Source organism: Theropithecus gelada, chromosome 2 (assembly GCF_003255815.1).
Source record: "Theropithecus gelada isolate Dixy chromosome 2, Tgel_1.0, whole genome shotgun sequence".
NCBI lineage: Eukaryota > Metazoa > Chordata > Mammalia > Primates > Cercopithecidae > Theropithecus > Theropithecus gelada.
In genome coordinates, this window is record NC_037669.1 from 43,463,900 (window position 1) to 43,482,706 (window position 18,807).

The window sequence follows — 18,807 nt, forward strand, 5'->3', positions numbered from 1 at the left end:
ATGATACAGTACTAAGCTGATGCTCAAGAGAAATTTTGAACTAAATGTGTAAATTAGGCTACCTATATAAACAAGAACTTCCTAAATCATTCTGTTCCATAGTAAAACACAACCACGTAAGCCAGTTCTTCACATATACGCACCACAGTGTCTGTTTTTTGTTGCCAAGAGGTATCTGTGTTCTTTACAACTGGTAGCATGGAAAGAAAGAGAAGTCTGCAAAGATTGAACAAACAGCATGCACTGTGGTATCCTTTATTTAAAAATTGTGAGCTGACTACAGTTGTAGTGTTCTCATTTATCATTCTGATGGCATAATAAACCAAGAGAACATTAACACAATTCCAAGAAGGCATTAACCTGTAACACACATATACGCCACACATGCACACACACAACATACACGCACACAAAGGTTATATTCTGAACACAAAAGTGATGGAAAAAAGCTCTGAATGCTCTAAATCAAATAAAAACCCTTTATTATAATAAACTGTGGCAATACTGTGGCTATTATGAAAAATATTGTAACTATTTTAAAAGCAAAAGGAAAAATACTGGCAGTTTGAAACTAGCAGCAAAAAGCAGATAAAAATAGAATGGAAGATAACATAAGACTAATATCAAAATTCTAATGTTGATACTGTGTAGGACTGCACTGAAGTAATTTTAAATTGGTTCTTAAGGAACTCTTAAAAAGTCCCTTAAAATATTAAATTGTTGCACCTTACAAACAGTGGAAAAGAAAAAAAAAGGATTTGGAATGTTCCACACACACAGAAGAAATGTATTAGGTCTATCAATTTTGGTCTTTGTTTATGACCTTCAAAACATTTTATAAAGAAAAAATTTAAGTGCCAATGTAGTGAAAGAAAGTTAAAAATTCCTAAAGACGCAAGTCTGAGTGCATTTACCAGGTCTAAGAATATATTTAAAGGCTAGGGGCAAGGCATGATTGATGCACATTTAAGAAGAAAAATATGGAGCCCGTAAGGTAGGTCAGGTTCTTTGGAGAGTGTTGAGAATGAAGATGTATTAAACTCTGGCTATCTTGGAGGAGATTCCAAAGTACATGGAGTTCTCCAGCTCTTTATCAGTTGAAATCTGTTTCATCGTGGCCAATAGATAAGACTAACTTTTCAGCAAACTGGTTTCTCCTGTATTCAAACACAAAAATCTTTACCACACATTCAGAGCTGATAACAACACAAATAAGAATCCTGGTTTACAAAGGAAACCACATAAGCAAGGATTTTTTTTCCCATGGATTCTTAACCAAATGTCTGAAGCTGCTAGACATCTGCAAAGAAGGGATACGTTTAGATTTCCTACTGATTTTGGAAGAAAAATATTTTTCTAAGGAAGCCAGAGTCATCCATGAGCAGGGACCTGTCTTCAGAATCTAAGAAGCATAATGTCCTTAATGCTTAAAACTCATGACAAGCTGAGATTCAGAAAAACCGGCAGGTGGAAGGGGAAAGAGAAATGGAGAGTTTGAACATCTGCAGTGTACTTTGGAATAGAGTGGCTCAACTGCTTTCAGAAATGAATTGCTGGAGTACTGGGAGAAAACCCAGTTATCTGGAGTCAGGGGGTGGGGAGAGAGAGGCCTCCCATCTCCAGGGACCCTCTGGGCTGAGCTGTGGGCCAGAACCCTTGTTTTGGCCTTATTTTTCATGAGCGCAGTCAAGTGGATAATTTATGACTTTGCCCAGGTAAATATTTGGTTTGGTTACTTTCTCTCTAAAATCAATTGGTCAGCCAAGTTACTGGTGTTTTCCCTAAATGAAATCTAGTGGCACTAGTATCTTAAGGTGCCAGCTAATGTAGATTAATGCCCATCAATAACGCTGCTAGGTATCAACTGCTGTTGCTGAAGAATCAACCCACAAATGACCTAACTAGATAATCTATCACACTAGGTGCTTTTACTGTCTTTTTTTTTTTTTTTTTTTTTTTTTTTTGAGTTTTAGAGAAATAGTCCTTTTAATATGACTTAGAAACTGCTTTTCTCTGGCTTTGTTTCACTCTTCTTCCTCTTCCCCTTCCCCTTCACCTTCCTCCATCGTTTCCACAATGAGCTCTGCTGTGCAGGTGGCTTCTCCAAGACTGTTGACAGCTTTGCAGGTGTACTTGGCATCATCATCCCCACAAACATCACTAATAATTAAAGAGCAGTTCCCGTCCTCATCGTAGTCTATCTGGAAGTGGCGGGACTCCCTGATTGACTGGTCATCTTTGAACCAGACAACCTCGGGGTCCGGGTATCCTGCATCACAGGGAGAGAGCACAAGTTGCAGGAACTGTTACTCAAAATTTATCAACTCATGCAAGCAACTCATAAGCTACCACTATTGATAAAGGTGGTTAAGGACAAAATTTTCATGTTGGCCTTTATCAACTGTTTTGATATCTACATTAGAAAATGGACATGTCTTGTAAATACCAATATCTGAAACCCCAAATAGAATATGTTAAATTTGTTCCATTTCCCACACATGTTGGACTAGCACCACGTCCCACCTATTAAAAAACTTAATGGTGTTTTTTTTTTTGTTTTTTTTTTTTTTAAAGTGATGAGTCTCACTCTGTTGTCTAGGCTGGAATGTAGTGGCATGATCATAGCTTATTGTTGCTCAAATTCCTGGGCTCAAACTATCCTCCCTTCTCAGCCTCCTGAGTAGTGGAACTATAGACATGAGAGACCATACTCAGTTAAGCATCCCACCTTTCACTTTTTGAGGGGTAGGAGGCAGGGTCTCATTCTATCACCCAGGCTGGAGTGCAGTGGCATGAACATGGCTCACTGCAACTTCCTGGGCTCAAGCAATCTTCCTCCCTCAGCCTCTCAAGTAGCTGGAGCTACAGGTACACACCACCATGCCCGGCTAATTTTTTAAAAAGTTTTTTTTGTAGAGACAGGGTCTCCTATGTTTCCCAGGCTGGTCTCAAACTCCTGGGCTCAAGTGATCCTCTGACCTTGGCCTCCCAAAGTGCTGGGATTATAGGCGTGAGCCACCACACCCACCCACCCACCTTTAAACAGAGTACTACCTGAGGCTAGGCATGGTGGCTCACACCTATAATCCCAGCACTTTGGGAGGTCGAGGTGGGCAGGAATTCAAGACCAGCTTGGCCAACATGGCAAAAAAATAAAAATAAAAAAGAGTACTACCTGAAATACTGCTCCAACTCCAACTCTACACCTAGATCTAAATACCTTCTTAGATTGATAATACAATTTTCTTTTTCTTTTTTTTGAGTCAGAGTCTCACTCTGTTGCCCAGGCTGGAGTGCAGTAGCATGATCTTGGCTCACTGTAACCTCCGCCTGATTGGTTCAAGTGATTCTCATGCCTCAGCCTTCTGAGTAGCTGGGATTACAGGTGCGTGCAACCGCACCCAGCTAATTTTTGTATTTTTAGTAGAGACAGGGTTTCAGCATGTTGACCAGTCTGGTCTGTATCTCCTGACCTCAAGTAATCCACCTGCCTCGGTCTTCCAAATTGCTGGGATTACAGGTGTGAGCCACCGTGCTTGGCTGAAAATACAATTTTCTATCTATTTTTTTGACAGAGTCTCACTCTGTTGCCTAGGCAGGAGTTCAGCAGCATGATCTCGGGTCACTGCAACCTCCACTATCCAGGCTCAAGTGATCCTCTCACCTCAGCCTACTGCATAGCTCAGACTGCAGGTACACACCACCACACCCAGCTAATTTTCATATTTTTTATAGAGATGGGGTTTCACCATGTTGCCCAGGCTGGCCTTGATCTCCTGGACTCAAGTGATCTGCCTGTTGAGATTACACGCATGAGTCACTATGCCCAGCCTAAATTTTCAATTTTGTATAATAGTTAAAGTTAAATAATTTAAATGAAAAATAAGAGTAAAAACAAAATGGGAACAAGGGATCTTTTTGGAGTGATGAAAATGTTCTAAAATTGGATTGTGGTAGTGGTTGCATGACTATAAATTCATTAAAAATAATTGAATTGTGCATTTAAAATAGGTGAATTTTATGGTATATAAATTATAACTCAATAAAGCTAATAACAGCTATATAAAACATAATTGAAAAGAGCTGATAATATTTCTAAGAAGAAGAAAGCAATATTTGTCTTAGTCTGATCCAAAGCAGGTAATTTGCCTATGGACAATTGGAAATGGACATCACCAATGAGCCTTTATGCATTAGTCATATTTCTGCAAAGTTCAGCAATTAAAAAATAAAATACACTTGCATATAAAATACATACATATTATATATGTTTAAAGTGTATGTGTGCATATATATGCACAGAAGCATTACCAACATTGTGCATTTTGGTCGCATGTACATGGCATATACATGTACCCTGCTTTTAAAGTCATACATATACATACCTTTAAAAATATACAATATATTCCACCTGACTTTCTCTTAAATGTTGGAGATGTATTTTTATAGGAAAAAAACTGTAGCCCTGATACGGTTTGGATGTTTGTGCCCCCTGAATCTCATGTTGAAATGTGATCCCCAGTGTCGGAGGTGGGGCCTGGTGGGAGGTGTTTGGGTCATGGAGGCGGATCCCTCATGAATGTCTTGGTGCCCTCCCCAAGGTAATGAGTGAGTTCTTGCTCTGTCAGTTCATGTGGATCTGGTCGTTAAAACGTGGCATGTCCTTCTCTCTCGCTCTCTCTCTTGCCATGTGACATGCCTGCTTCTGCTATGATTGAAAGCATCCTGAGGCCTCACTGGATGCAGATGCTGGCACCAAGCCAAATAAGCTTCTTTTCTTTATAAATTTTCTAGCCTCAGGTATTCCTTTATAGCAATGCAAACAGGCTAATACGAGCCCTAACCAGAAGAAAAATTATACATAAGAAATCAAGAATTCTAATATTCTTTTCAATGTTTTTTCAAAACAATTTTGGAAATTGTTTTTTTGAAGTAATTAGGAACACCCAGACCATGAGGAAAATTGGGTCAGGAAAGGCTGATCGTAAAGTTCCCTGCACTCCCACGCCCTGGACTCTCAGTGCAAAAGTTTCAATTTTGTTTTTATCACAACAACATCCATATGCTTTAATTTCTCATCAGAGCTCCAGCCAAAAGTTGCATAAATATCAACGAAACAATTCCAAAGAGAAAATTAAGTACGAAACAATCCCAAAGAGAAAATTAAGTACAAAATGATAATCATTATGTTATTTTAAAACATTCAAAAAAGAAAAAAAAAACTTTAGAAGACCCAATGCAATGGTAATGGTGAGAATTGCAAGCAGTGGCTCCAGAGGCTTCAGCAGAATCCCCAGTCTGAGAATTTTCACATTATCAAAGGCAGCACATCCACTTTCTTTTAATTGAATGGAGAAAGGAAAATGACTATGGTAGGCGAAGCATTGATAAGGCACTTTGATAATATAAAGATGCAGAAGAAAAACTATTTTTTCCATTCCTAACTTTGGGCTATTTTACACAAAAGGCATTGTCTAGTCACATTGCTGGAGAATCAAAGAAAGTGGGAGGCACAGTTTGTTCTGACTGCTGTACAGTGCTATGCGGCCTTGGGAAAGTTGCCTAATAAACTTCTGTGCTCTATTTGGTCAGACCAAAATGGGCGATAACCTGCCACCCTGCTTGGCAGGTGAAAGTCATAGACTTGAAGCAAAGAGCCTGTCTTATCTTGTCCCTTCTCTTTCTAGACGGTTGTAATCTATATGAAAATGGAAACGTTTTGTGTCATCAACTTTGCTTATTTCTCAGGTGCTATGCCATGACCCCTTAAGGTCCCTTGAGCTCTGACCACTGATGGGTCTATGGCTGCATTATTCCCAGCAGGCAGATAAGCAGCCTGGGGAAGATGGCATCGGCTGAGTGCTTTGTCCCGGGTGCCTGGTTCCCAGCTGGCCTCAGTCTGAAGTCACAATGCATGCTCTCTCTCTACCTGCCAGTCCCACAACTTTTCCCTTTACTCCATGACATCTTTACAAGATCTAAAAGGTTCCCCTTTCTCACATATTCCCCTCACAGAATCCCCAGAGCCACTCTATGACTTAGCTATCATCTTACAGTGGAGGGATCTTAACCCAGGGGAGCTGGACCACCATCCAAGGTCACACAGCCTGTGGACAAGTAGCAGAGCCTGCCGACTCCACATCCTGTCTTTGTGCCAGCCTTCCTTTGAGGGCCTCGTATGGGCAAGTCACATGCTTTTCAGCAGTTTGCAAAGCTCATTTCACTAAGCATGTTCCAAAGCCAGGTAAGTCCATGCAAGGCCATTTCTAAACTCAGGTCTAGTGGCTGGTGTAAGTAGGTGAAATTTCAAATGTGCCCCCTGGGGAAGTGACTGAAGGACACACCTTCAGGAGGTGGGAGTGCAGGGCATCGCCCTTTATGAGCAGCTCCTGCTGACCCAGTTTCCCCCAAAGCTTGGCGGTTCCTCATTGTCCCAAGCTGCACAGAACTGACATCCTGCTCAGGGTGCATGGTAGGGACCCTACCATCCAGCCACACCCTATTGACGGTGAAGAGAAGCACAGCTACAACTTACCTTCAATCTTGCAGTCAAATCTAGCAGCACTTCCCTCCACAACTTCTAAATCACGAATGGTCTTAGAGAAATAGGGTTTTACATGAGGCTTTTCCTCAGCAACAGCCTCAAGGAAAGCTTGGGACACATCTTCTAGAAGACAGAGAAGAAGAGTAGGTCATTTCTTCATTCCTTGTTCTCGCCTCGCCTCTAGCTTAAAGAAACTAACTTTTTAAAAAGTGGCCATGATTTAGCAAAGAAGGCAGCTTTGAGAACTGAATCATAAGCACGGCTTTCTCCTGGGGACAGGTTGGCCTGCTGCCAAATGGTTTTTGGCAGAAGAAAGAACTGTGCCCAAGCTGAGGAAATGATCAGACTCCCCCTTTCCCTTATGCTGACATGTTGAAAGAGGAAATCATCTTTAAAAAGGATTTCTGGCTGCATTTCGTGCTGCTTTAGGATTCAGCTGAGGGTATCTGAGCACGGCAGGACCTCGCTGGCCTTCCTAGTCTTGGTATCCCTCTGCCTCCTTCTGCAGCAGGTGTTCCACCTGCTTTTTAGAAGGGAGGAGCCATGTCCTAGCCGCATCTTCAGCTTCCAGTGGCTCTTGCTCCATGCTCACACTGCCTTCATGCTGTGTGACTGTGGACCAGGATGTAGGATTGGTTCAGGGAAAAACTATAACTTGGAGGGACAACTGTATCTCCTCCCTTCCCTTCAGGCTATGTCTAGGTCATCTGAGGAGGGGCAGGAGTGGCTCAGGAGGGACCAGGCCTGTGTGCTGCAGTCTCTGTCCCTGGCTGCAAGGAAGCTCCAGAGCAGGCAGCTGCTGGCCTCACCAGTAACCCTACCTTTGCTCACCAAAGGGATCTAAACTCAGCTTCTCACCAGTGGATACAAAAAGCACCAGGCAGGGAGGGACAGAGGGTGTCTCTGGCCAAATGAGATAAGGGCCTGGCCCTGCATGCACCTGAAGCAGGAAAAGGCTGGGGCTTTCACTGAGGAGATGGACGGCACAGCATCTAACACGGTGAGCAAGTAACTGACCCTATTAGTCTCCAGGAGGGGCCCTGCCAATCCCAGTCTGCCCAGTTCAAATGACATGATTCAGCAGCATGAACAATGCCAAACGAATGTGGACCATGAGAGTTAATTTTTATTTATAACAAAACCACAAAGATGGTAGAAAATAGAATATTTTGTAAATCTTACACAACTACATGTAATTTTAATGTATTTTTGCCCATTAATATAGAGTATCACTTTTGCCATAAGAACAAAGGAAGATTTTAATAAAGTCTTTGTTAATTTTAACGCAAAATATATGAAAAACCATAGCTGAGGTCATCTAGTTCTATTAGACAAATAACAACTTTCCCTCTGAAAATGGCTAAGCCTAAGGTTAAATGATTAAGAATAATTATTAGACTTAGTAACTGTCAGGGCAACTCAAAATTACTTCTGAATTTATCTTTGCAGGGCATATTAAAAAAAAAAATTAAAAAAAAAAAAAAAAAAGAACAAAACCAACCAAAACCTCAAAATGCCCCTTTGTTCCCCAACCCTTTCTTTCTCACCAGCTGGCTGGAGAAACTCCTCCTTACCTTCAGATTCTAGTTTTTCTGCATTGAGCGGGCTGGTTGGTGACCCTGTTGAGGATTTCCTGCCACTGAGCCCTGAGATCATTGCCATAGAGGACAGTCTTCCAATGGCTCTCACAGCATTGCCCGTTTTCTGGAAAATAGACACGGGGCTTGGACTCAGGCGTTGTCCCTGGTTCCAGCTGGGTAGTGCGAGGGGCTGCGGGGAGTAGAGCCCAGCCCCAGAGAAGCAGCTGTTCCCCGGATCAAGGACCTCCCGAGAGCCGAGGTTCTGCCAGAGGAGCGAACCCAACCTTGCTCTGCTCAGCACTGTCAGTGTGTCAGAAGATGTTCAGAGAATGGAATGGGGCCTGGAACTGATGTGTGCGTTAATGTGACTAAACAAGGTCAACATGAGACAAAAACCCTTTTCATACAGTGCTTCAACTCCCATAAAAGGGATAGTTTATATAAAGCAACTGCAGGCTGAGACAGCTCCAAAGACTTATTGCTGACTGGGCCTAGCGGGGCTGTTTCTCGTAAAACAGTGCCAGTGATGTGATTATAATTGGCCAAGAGAATAGTTACTACGGATCCCACAAGTCCTGATGCAAAAATAATCATGATAATAATAACAGAGCATCCTGTTGACCTTGGGCAAGTCACTTAACCACTCTGAGCTTCAGTTTCCTTCTCTAGAAGGAGGCGGCTGGACAAGATGATCTCCAAGGTCCCATTTAGCTCTGTTTATAATTCAGAGACTTAAGTGATTTGGAGAAACACTCTGGCTGGCCCCAGCACAAGTCTACGATGCAGTGAAGCTCTGGAGGGGAGCTCTTCCCTGGTGTGCATTCAGGCACCGAAAAGAAGCATCGAAGAAATAAAAGGCAATGGCACTTTGCTTTTCGGTGACTAGACTTGGGAGAGGAAAGAATTTCTGCTGAAAAGGATCAGAACTTGAGATGTAATTTATTTACATTGTGAAAATTCTACCAAGCATAGGATCCCTAATAATGTACAATTGTGTCTTAATTTTTTTTTATCTTTCAATAAGTTTTTCACCTTTTTTCTAAGGTTAACAGGAATGACTAAGAAAACTAAAGCACAACCAAGTCTTTCCACCCCTGCACCCAAAGCATCTTTTTTAGGCATCTAAAAGCTGTGCATCCAGACAACAGATGTCACCACAGACTGGCTACTTGTCCCCCCTGAGAGAGGAAGGAAACAGCCTCTTCATAGGCAAATGGCTTGTACTCATTGCACCTCAAATTCTGCCGGCAAAGCCACTTTCCTCCTGAATTCACTTCACATGCTTAAGTACTTCAGTAAAACCTCACCATTTAGGACTACTTGGAAAGCCAGTAAGCTTCAGTAAAAAGAGTGATCATTTTGAAAATAAATAACTTCTGGGTGCTAAGGAAACATACAGAAAATTGTGTGCGTGTGTGTCTGGTGAAAGAGGAGACTTACTGCGGTGGGCAGGATGACCTTACTGTCATGCCTCCTGCCGTCCTTGCTGCAGATTGCTTTCATGCACTTTGGACAGACATTCTACCTTGCTCTGTCCCCTAGCCATCCCTTCTCGCACACGTCACACTGTGTGGTGTGGGTATGTTTCTGGCCTCTGCCGCCACAGTGAGGCTGGGTCACTGAACAGAATCCAGGGAGCCCCGGGTGGAGGTGATGAGGAGGGGAAGACGGTGAGAGATGAAAACTGAACAATTTAACGGTGAGCAGAACCACGGTGTGGCCCTGCAGAGAATGCCTCTGCAGGCTCAGGCCACGTGGCAACCTTTCCTGCTCTTCTGGCAGATGTTACTGGTTCAGCCTGTTTGTTGTGGTAGCCGGAGTGTAGAGAGATCCAGCTCTTCCCATGGATGTTATCATGCCTTCAGGAACAGGTAAGAGGTGGTACAAGCCATGGCAGCCCTCCCTGTGTAGTCAATGTCAGACCAGCCTGCTTCCTAATCAACCTGATTCTCACATTCTGCCCTTCTCTGCTCTCCATTCCCTTTATCCAACACAGATTGGTTTGTCATGGGCTAGGAGCCTCTAAACCCAGAGCGTTTGTTCTCAACAAGGGATAGGTTAGTTCTCTAACCCTAATTGCTGGGAGACCTTGTGCAAGTCAGTTCCCTTCTCTGGGCCTCAGGAGCCTGGGAGCAGAAGATTCTAATCTCCCTGCAGTTCCAGACCTCTACAGAAAGACGCTGGTTTATATCCATAAATCTGTAGCAAGGAACACTAGCCTTGAACCCATGAGCTCCCCATTTCCAGACATCAGGATTGAGACTGATCAGGACTGTCTTCACTTGTGTGGTGTGGAGAGATGATGCCTTTTCTCTTCCAGGTTTTATTTCATAACAAAGTGACTAATATGAACCTATTAGAACGAGGAAACAAAAGTTATAGTATTTCAGAGGAACTAGTAAATATATTAACAAATAAATAGGTCTCACATCTGGAGAACTTTTCTAAAAGATGGAGATATCCAGCATATAATTTCTAAAACATCAAAAATATCTGGAAATTGATTTGTGAAAAAAATTGCTGAGGAAGTTATTTGTCAGAACTAGAAATGAATATATGGGTATGTTCTAGTCTTCCACTTTTATGCCTTTGAGCTGACAACTGGTTATTGCTTTACTATCCAAGGACCTTTGGAAATTTTTGGAACATCAAGATAGCCAAGTTTTAATTTTGTAATTTCTGCCTTCATTTTGAGAAAGTCTTTTTCTCATTTGAGGGCAATTGCCCAGGCTGAATTCCTGTGTCACTGGTATGCAGTATCTGCACCAGCCTCCTTCATGCAGCACAAATTCCCTGCCACTTGGAGAGCTTGTGGGGCCAGCCATCTTGGCTTGCCGAGGCAGGCTTGTAGAGTTTCCCGGGATTAGGGTCTTTTGATGCCAATACCAAGACATTCCCTGGCAAATATATGGCAAGCTGGTTACCCGCACACCAGTCAGTCATCAAAGTCCCCCATATATATCATTAGCCCCAAGACTACAGTTTCCCCTGAGCAGGGCATACCATCCAAATGGGATGGTCAAGAATACTCCATGCTATGCTGAGTCCAGTGTTTTCTCCCCTAATGCCCTTGGTTCATACTGCTGGGGTCTTTATGGTTCCCGGAAAATAAAGATGGCTACCCACGGGCCTCTGATGTCTAGTCTTTTGCTTCCAGTGTGCATGCAGAAACGCTATTAATCTGCTCAACCTACCTGCCCCCATTGCTGCACCTTTCCAACATATCTTTGTAAAATTCTTTTAATATAAATTTAAAATATACCTTCTTTCAGAATAACTTCATTCTAAGATGAGTAATACGATTACCCATATGTATACGAGTCATCTATATCCAGCCTAGCTTTGTTTGTAGGGATTTGTTCCCATGACACTTCATTCCTCCTAGGGCTTTTTATGAAAACCACACCAGAATAACAAGAAGGTGCCTTCTCTGGCACAGCTACAGAGAGTTCCGGGCCATCTGAGCCTACCCTTCCCCTCTCCCTCTGCCCCTGCTTGCAGCCCATTCCTTCCCACTCCACCCCACCGCACAGAACCTTGGCTGCTGCAAGAGGGAACCCCCATATTCCAAGGGGAGCTAAGGCCCTGGTGCTTGCAGTTAAAATGCAGAAAACATTTTCCCAAGGGAGCAACGTAACATGAAATGGTTAGAGCTGTTAACAGGGAAGCTACTCTTCAGGGATGCTACTTGTTGAATGGGAATTTTGTGGACAACTTTTGCGGAAAAATCATTTCCAAATGTCGCCATCTATACTAAAATATAAAATTAAGTTTCCTTCTCTGAATTCTACCCTTTTCTTCCCCTGCCCTTCCAGAAAACACTATGGCTAATAATGCTGTAAACAAGAAGAAAAAGAAACTGATTAAAATATCAGCATAGGCTGGGCACTCAGCACTTCGGGAAGCCAACGCAGGAGGATCGCTTGAGGCCAGGAGTTCAAGACTAGTCTAGGCAACATAGTGAGACCCTGTTTCTACCAAAGTTAAAAAAATAAAATAAAATTAGCCAGTGTGGTGGCATATGCCTATAGTCCCAGCTACTCAGGAGGCCGAGACGAGAAGATTGCTTGAGCCCAGGAGGTCGAGACTGCAGTGAGCTATGCTTGTACCACTGCCCTTCAGCCTGGGTGACAGCATGAGACCCTGTCTCTTTAAAAAAAAAAAAAAAAAATCAGCACCACTGTGATTCCCTGACTGATTTAACTGAAAAATTCCCTTTGCCTCCTCTCCTATTTCCTCATCTCTTCTCTGCTCCTAGCCCCTGGGTTTAGGCGTCCTCCTGGCTTTGGTTCGTCTGCAGATGTTCCCAGGTGATAAGGCTGCCCCTTAACCTATAGCCTCAGCCAAGTAATATCCACTTAGACTCACTGCTCTGAGGACTGCCCCGCCCTGACATCAGCTTCCCTATCCTTTCCAGAAATATTTCTTTGAGACCTTCTGGCCACAGGATTATTAATACAGCTGACTTTTGATTTTGTAGATCCTCTCCCCTTTTTTTATAAAAGAATATTTGCTACTCAGATCCCAGTGGCACCAAAAGGTAAGCAGCTACAGATGTTTCAACTCACCTTGCACTTGAGGGAGGCCTGGAGACCCACCTAAACCTTCCCATGAGGGGCGTAGCCAGGAACTGACTTCCACGGCGGAGGAGCACAGCTGAGATGTGCTGGGGATGGTGGTCACTTAAACTCCACACTTGTGGCCCCCATTTGCCTTTGCTCCCTCTTTCAACCTCTGAGTGACACTCTACTTTTGAGGCAACTGTGATTTAGTCACCTGGTGTGGCAAATGACCAGTGTTCCAGTTGCCTCCAACGCAGTAATTTCCCTTTTCTCTGCCACCCAGTCAGTCTCAATGCCCCTGGGTCCCTTGAGTATCCAGCTAAAAGACTCTGCTCCTGTCAAGCCAAGCCCAGCCAGAATGGGTCCAGCTCCCACCTCTGTGCCTTCTCCTTCACATGTGCAGTCCTCTTCTCTGTTCTGACTCAGGTTCCACACCTGATTCAAACTCTTGAGCCTGGGAGCATTTCTTCATAATCACATCCAACTCTGGTTGCGACCAGGTCGGTTCTATCCACACACACCCGTGGCTATGGAGAGCTATCCGGATAGTTTATGTATCTTGGTGCGCATTACATCCTTTCATGTCTAGCTGCTTCAGTTCCCCCATTGTACTACATGGTCACTGAGTATAGAAACCATGTCCTCTCAATTGCTTGAACCTGGGAGGCAGAGTCTGCAGTGAGCCGAGATCGTGCCACTGCACTCCAGCCTGGGTGACGGAGTGAGACTTTGTCTCAAAAAAAAAAAGAAAGAGGCCGGGCGCGGTGGCTCAAGCCTGTAATCCCAGCACTTTGGGAGGCCGAGACGGGCGGATCACGAGGTCAGGAGATCGAGACCATCCTGGCGAACACGGTGAAACCCCATCTCTACTAAAAAATACAAAAAAAAAACTAGCCGGGCGAGGTGGCGGGCGCCTGTAGTCCCAGCTACTCCGGAGGCTGAGGCAGGAGAATGGCGGGAACCCGGGAGGCGGAGCTTGCAGTGAGCTGAGATCCGGCCACTGCACTCCAGCCTGGGTGACAGAGCAAGACTCCGTCTCAAAAAAAAAAAAAAAAAAAAAAAGAAAGAAAGAAAGAAAGAAAGAAAGAAGGAAACCATGTCTTCTCCAGCAGCCTAAGAATTGTAATTCTAGGCCAGGAGCAGTGGCTCACGCCTGTAATCCCAGCACTTTGGGAGGCCGAGGTGGGCGGATCATGAAGTCAGGAGATTGAGACCATTCTGGCTAACACGGTGAAACCCTGTCTCCACTAAAAATACAAAAAATTAGCTGGGCGTGGTGCCGGGTGCCTGTAATCCCAGCTACTCAGGAGGCTGAGGAAGGAGAATGGCGTGATCCTGGGAGGCGGAGCTTGCAGTGAGCTGAATTCGCACCACTGCACTCCAGCCTGGGCGATAGAGTGAGATTCCATTTAAAAAAAAAAAAAAAAAAAAAAAAAAGAATTGTAATTCTAATTGTAGTAATAAAAATGATAAAATAGATGATGATGGTGATAAACATCCTGTGGTTTTGGATAATAATTTTATCCACCCATGCCTTTTATCAGAGGCAGTCTTGGAGTTAAGACTATGTGTTTTGCAGTCAAGCTCTGAGTTTGAATCCTGACCCTTCTGCTTATTAGCTGTGTAACCCTGGATGGCTTTCCTAACCTTTTCTCTGCCTCAATTTTGTCTGTAAAGTGGGGATAATAACAGTACCTGCCTCCTAGGGTTAAAAGATTTAGTGCATAGATAGTGCTTTAAGTGGTCCCTGACAGATGGCCTACCTTAATACCTATTAGCAACTGGGATCATTTTTGGACACTTACCATGTACCAGGCATTGTACTACTAAACGCCACATGACGATGATCTCGTGTAATTCTCATAATTATCACAACAAAGCTGTGAAGTTGGTACTATTATCCTCACTTTACACATGAGAAAACAAATCCACAGCAAGGTTACGTCATTTGCTAAGGACACATTAACATACAACCTTCCTAGATGGTGGGACCATGTCTCTCTCATGTGCCGTCCTCCTTCATCATAAAGAGATGTGAGACCATCATGCTACCATCCCATTCTCAGGGTTGACAAATGGACCTCAAAGTGATGTTGCTCATCCCAAGCCATGAAGACATGAAATGTCAGTGGCTTAACCTGAGTAAAGGTTAAGGGTCCTCTGGGAAAAAGGTGAGCAGGAACAGACAGACAGCTAAGCTAAGAATCCATCCCATCTCCTCGAGAAAGGGACTCTGCACTCAGGACTAAGTACACCACTGTACCTTAATCAGCTGCCTAAACTGGTCCCAGACTGCTTCAGAAACGAATTTAAACTTTCTTGGTGTGAGGCCAGGGCAAGCTAGGAATGAAAGTGGCTTCAGCAACACAAATATGAGGGGTAATATCCCAGTCCAAAGTGACCCTCGCATTACCTGCCATTTCCTTCTTGCCATGTACTTCTTCATCCGGTCCTTGGAGAGTTTCTTGGCCTCCATGTTCTTGGTATCTTTCATTAGCCATGGATGCTGAAGGCACTGTGTGCAGTCCAGGCGGTTTCTGACAGAGGCAGAGATCAGGAGATTTTTGAGCAGGAGGAGACCTCAGAGACCACTGGTTAGATCAGAAATGGGAGGCCAGCTGTTCCCGGGCACGAGGGCAGAGGCCAGGGCCCCCTGCTCCCGGACCATCCACCGTGATCAGGATCACTGTGCTCTTCACTTTTCTCCTCACTTGGTCTGGGTCACACTAACCAGAACCAGCATGGGTCAGTGTTATGAAAGCCTAAGCACCAAGGAAGCAACTGGGCTCCATGGCCTGCTCTTGGGGTCAAGGAAGAGTAAGTGCTGCAGGGCAGATGTTTCTGGGATTCTTGGGGTCGAGGAAGAGTAAGAGTATGTGCTGCAGGGCAGACGTTTCTGGGACTGGCTGGCACCTATTTCAGGGTGGTGTCATTCTGCTGGTCCTGTGAGGGCTGGGGCCCACAGAGCCTAATCCTCCTGCCACCCTGTCTGGAGGAGGGGAGAGTTAAACCCTAGGATAAAACCTCCAGCAATCAATGAACTTTCATGTTTTATGTCTTATGGTGTGGTTGAGTATCAGGTTTTTTCTGTTACAACTCAAAGAAGTAGGTCCTGCATATAGCCTATGAATTATGACTTCTTTAGAACTGCAATGAAACTCACTTCATCTTTCTGAAAGCTCTAGAAACACTTTAGATCTAGAAACATTTTAGAGCCATTGCCTTAACTCTAACAGGACTAAGAAAGCCTAAAGAACCAAATGCTAACATATATAGAAAAATGACTGGAAAGAAGTATAGCAAAATGTAGTGATCTTTAGATAAAGGGATTATAGATGATTTACATTTTATTATATTCTTCAAATCCTCTATAATTTGCATGCATTACTTTTATAATAGAAAGGTTTTTTTTTTTTTTTTTTTTTTTTTTAAGTGCTGATAGGTGGTGATTTCTGGTTGAAGAGAGGCTGGCTATAAGAGTTTATGGGAATTTAGTGTCTTGATCTGTTTGAATAAGATCAGTTCTTTGTTTAATCCATTTTATGAGCACAGAGGGATCCAGTACAGCCTGTTACTGACTTAATTCAAGGTCAGATGAGAAAATAAGATATATACACACAATACCTTGTTTACCAAATCTTCAGTGAATAAAGCTTGGATGACAAAAGCCATCATTGTACCAGAGTTACTGAGGAGGTTTTCATCTCCTGAGGCACCTTGGGTGTGGGGGTCCCTCATACTGGAAGGTAATTTAGACTTCCCACAGTATCTTAGTTCTCCTTGGGTCATGCCCATTTCTGATACAGACTGTGACAGCAAAAGGCTAAAAAGACCTCATTGTCAAGGAGTATAGAATGTGGCCTCTGGAGGAGTTTGGCCCTGAATGGCTAAAAAGACCGAGAGTGGGGTGCATCACAGGAAAGCCTGACAGAGCCATCTGAGACACTCCAATATTGCTCCTTCAGCAGCTAACTGCACCCTCCTGCCCTGAACAGCTGTTCTTCCTCGGGGGAGCCATCGGCAGCCTTGCAAGGCTGCAAAGTCACCTGGGAGTGCAGAGCTTCCTGCCTGCCCTGGAGTCAGGCCCCTCCCCTTCTCTCTAGCATGCCACCCATGTCAATACCACCCTTCTTGGCAAGGCTACAACTACTCCCTGGGATTGCCAAGTATAGCTCTAAGCTCCTCTGCACCCCTACAGTCAGACTCTGCCTCATCTACTCACCTATTTGCAGAGTGGGTGAGCTGCCCAAAAGGCCAGCTGTTCTCACCTGAGTCCTACTGCTCCCTTTCCCTGGGCAGCCTTCCCTACACATGGAGAGCCCAGGACAGTTCCTTCCAGGAGATTCTGTCTAGGCACATCCACTGCCCACCTTCAGTCAACCTCCCACTCTGGTCTCCCCTACAACTCCAAGCTCTGATCTTGCATTGAAACCTGGAGGGCCTGAGTCCCTGACCTTTCCCCACAGCCCATGCACACTGGCCTCCCACTGTTCACTTCCCTATGTTCACAGCTGCAGCAGGCACAGGTGGGGAACCCCAACAGAGGCAGAGCTGGGAGAGGGCTAAGCCCAGTGGTCTGGGATCACAGCCTCCCTTTGGCCAGATGTTAGAAGGTACCTGGCTGTATTCAAGCATGCAGTTATTAAATAACTAAGATATAAAAAAACACTAAGCCAGAATAATAATAATCTGGGGATATGATTGGGACCCACAGAGAAGGTCTAAGATGCCGCTGTCCTCTGCTCTTGCTTGTTGAGAGAGTCCTTCCCCTGCAGCCCCTGAAGAGGGCTGTGGCTGGCCACAACTGTACCCAGAAAATAAGAAGGGCAGTCATTATTCACACAGAACAGCTGCCCCTCGCTCTGCAACGTGGTCAAGTGTCGCTTTTCAGGTCAGGTGTCTGAGCTTCTGAAGGTGAATTCCATGTCTAGCTCCAGAGGGCAGGGCCTAGGAAGTCGCCTCCCCGACCCACATGCACTCAGGTCTCTTATCACGCCCACCCTCCCTCAGGGAATGCTAGGAACGACTCAAGGCGGGGTGGCAAGGAATCCCCCTTTGCTTCCCAACACAGGGCAGGGAGTGGGGAAGCAAAGACTGAAACCCCAACTCATTACTTCATATCTTTCTTCAGCAGATTGCTGATGAAATCCTTGGCATCGTCGGAGATCTCATCGAATGCCTCGTCGTCGAAATCCCAGGTGGCTGAGGTAACGTTGGCCAAGGTTTCATTATCGTTGTCTCCCATGAAGGGGGAAAGGCCACTGACTCTGCAGAGACAAGAGCAGGACAGCAGGTGTGGCTAGGAAAGGGCGTGCTGACTGAGGTCAAAGGTGAGGGTCGGCCAGCCTCCCCACCCCGAAACTCTTCTTGGCAAGGGCCAAGGCACTGTGGGCCTTGCACCTGCCTTTCTTTCGCTTGTGGAAAGAAAAGAGGGTATGGTTCACAGCCCTGTCTTTTCTTGGTCACCTGCCTCTTGACACCACCTACCTGTGAAGCTGAGGTGCAGTGGGTTTGCTTTAGATTACGGGCTTCTGCAGGGTACACGGCAGGCTGATAAGTCCCTCTGTCCTGGTCTTCTATTCTTCCCCAAAGCCCAGGCTACAGCCTTCTCCAAGCCCCTTCCTCCTGTGCTCCTGCCCCCTCTCCGTGGACCCAGCACATGGTAGTGATCACCACGGCAGCCTTCTGTCCCCTCCCTCCCAGCTCTCTCCACTCTCCACACACCTTCAGCTCCAAGAAGAGGGCCCAGCACATAGGAGAGGCTCAGCAAGTGAAGTGTGTGCCCGACGGAGAGATGGACTTTGAATCGGCAATGTAGGTTCAGGGAACCTGAGGCATTCATGCCAAACTAGAAAACTTCCCTATGAGGTGTTGTGGCAGAGGACAGACTGCAGCCTCTCTGCTTGCTGGATGACCTTGGACAATTCCCTGATCTGTGTCAGTTTTCTCCTCTAAAATGGAGAAGCTGCCATTTAACTATAGGGTGGTCACTTCTTCATCCTCAGCAGCATCGTGATGGCAGCAGACACTTATTAAACTTTTTCTATGCGCCAGGCACTGGGTCAAGTGCCTAAAATAAGTGAACTCACTTAATCTTAACACTGCCCTATGATACAGGTAA

The 18,807-nt window shown here is 44.8% G+C and overlaps 1 protein-coding gene across 9 annotated transcripts in view; it reads right to left on the reverse strand.

The window, feature by feature from the left end:
- Positions 1-225: 225 nt before the first annotated feature.
- MYLK (myosin light chain kinase) overlaps positions 226-18,807 on the reverse strand; it is a 287,445-nt gene continuing 268,863 nt past the window's right edge. For 5 of the 9 annotated variants that reach the window (XM_025377289.1, XM_025377293.1, XM_025377291.1 and 2 more), the window contains 5 exons: positions 17,801-17,953; positions 15,100-15,223; positions 8,119-8,248; positions 6,536-6,667; positions 226-2,269 (listed from right to left, as the gene is read on the reverse strand). In XM_025377289.1, the coding sequence (XP_025233074.1) occupies positions 2,025-2,269; positions 6,536-6,667; positions 8,119-8,248; positions 15,100-15,223; positions 17,801-17,953 (784 nt within the window). In that variant the 3' untranslated portion in view covers positions 226-2,024. Of the gene's footprint in view, positions 2,270-6,535; positions 6,668-8,118; positions 8,249-8,408; positions 9,005-15,099; positions 15,224-17,800; positions 17,954-18,807 lie in introns of those variants that run through there. The other 4 variants (XM_025377292.1, XM_025377290.1, XM_025377297.1 and 1 more) reach the window with 3 other exon arrangements.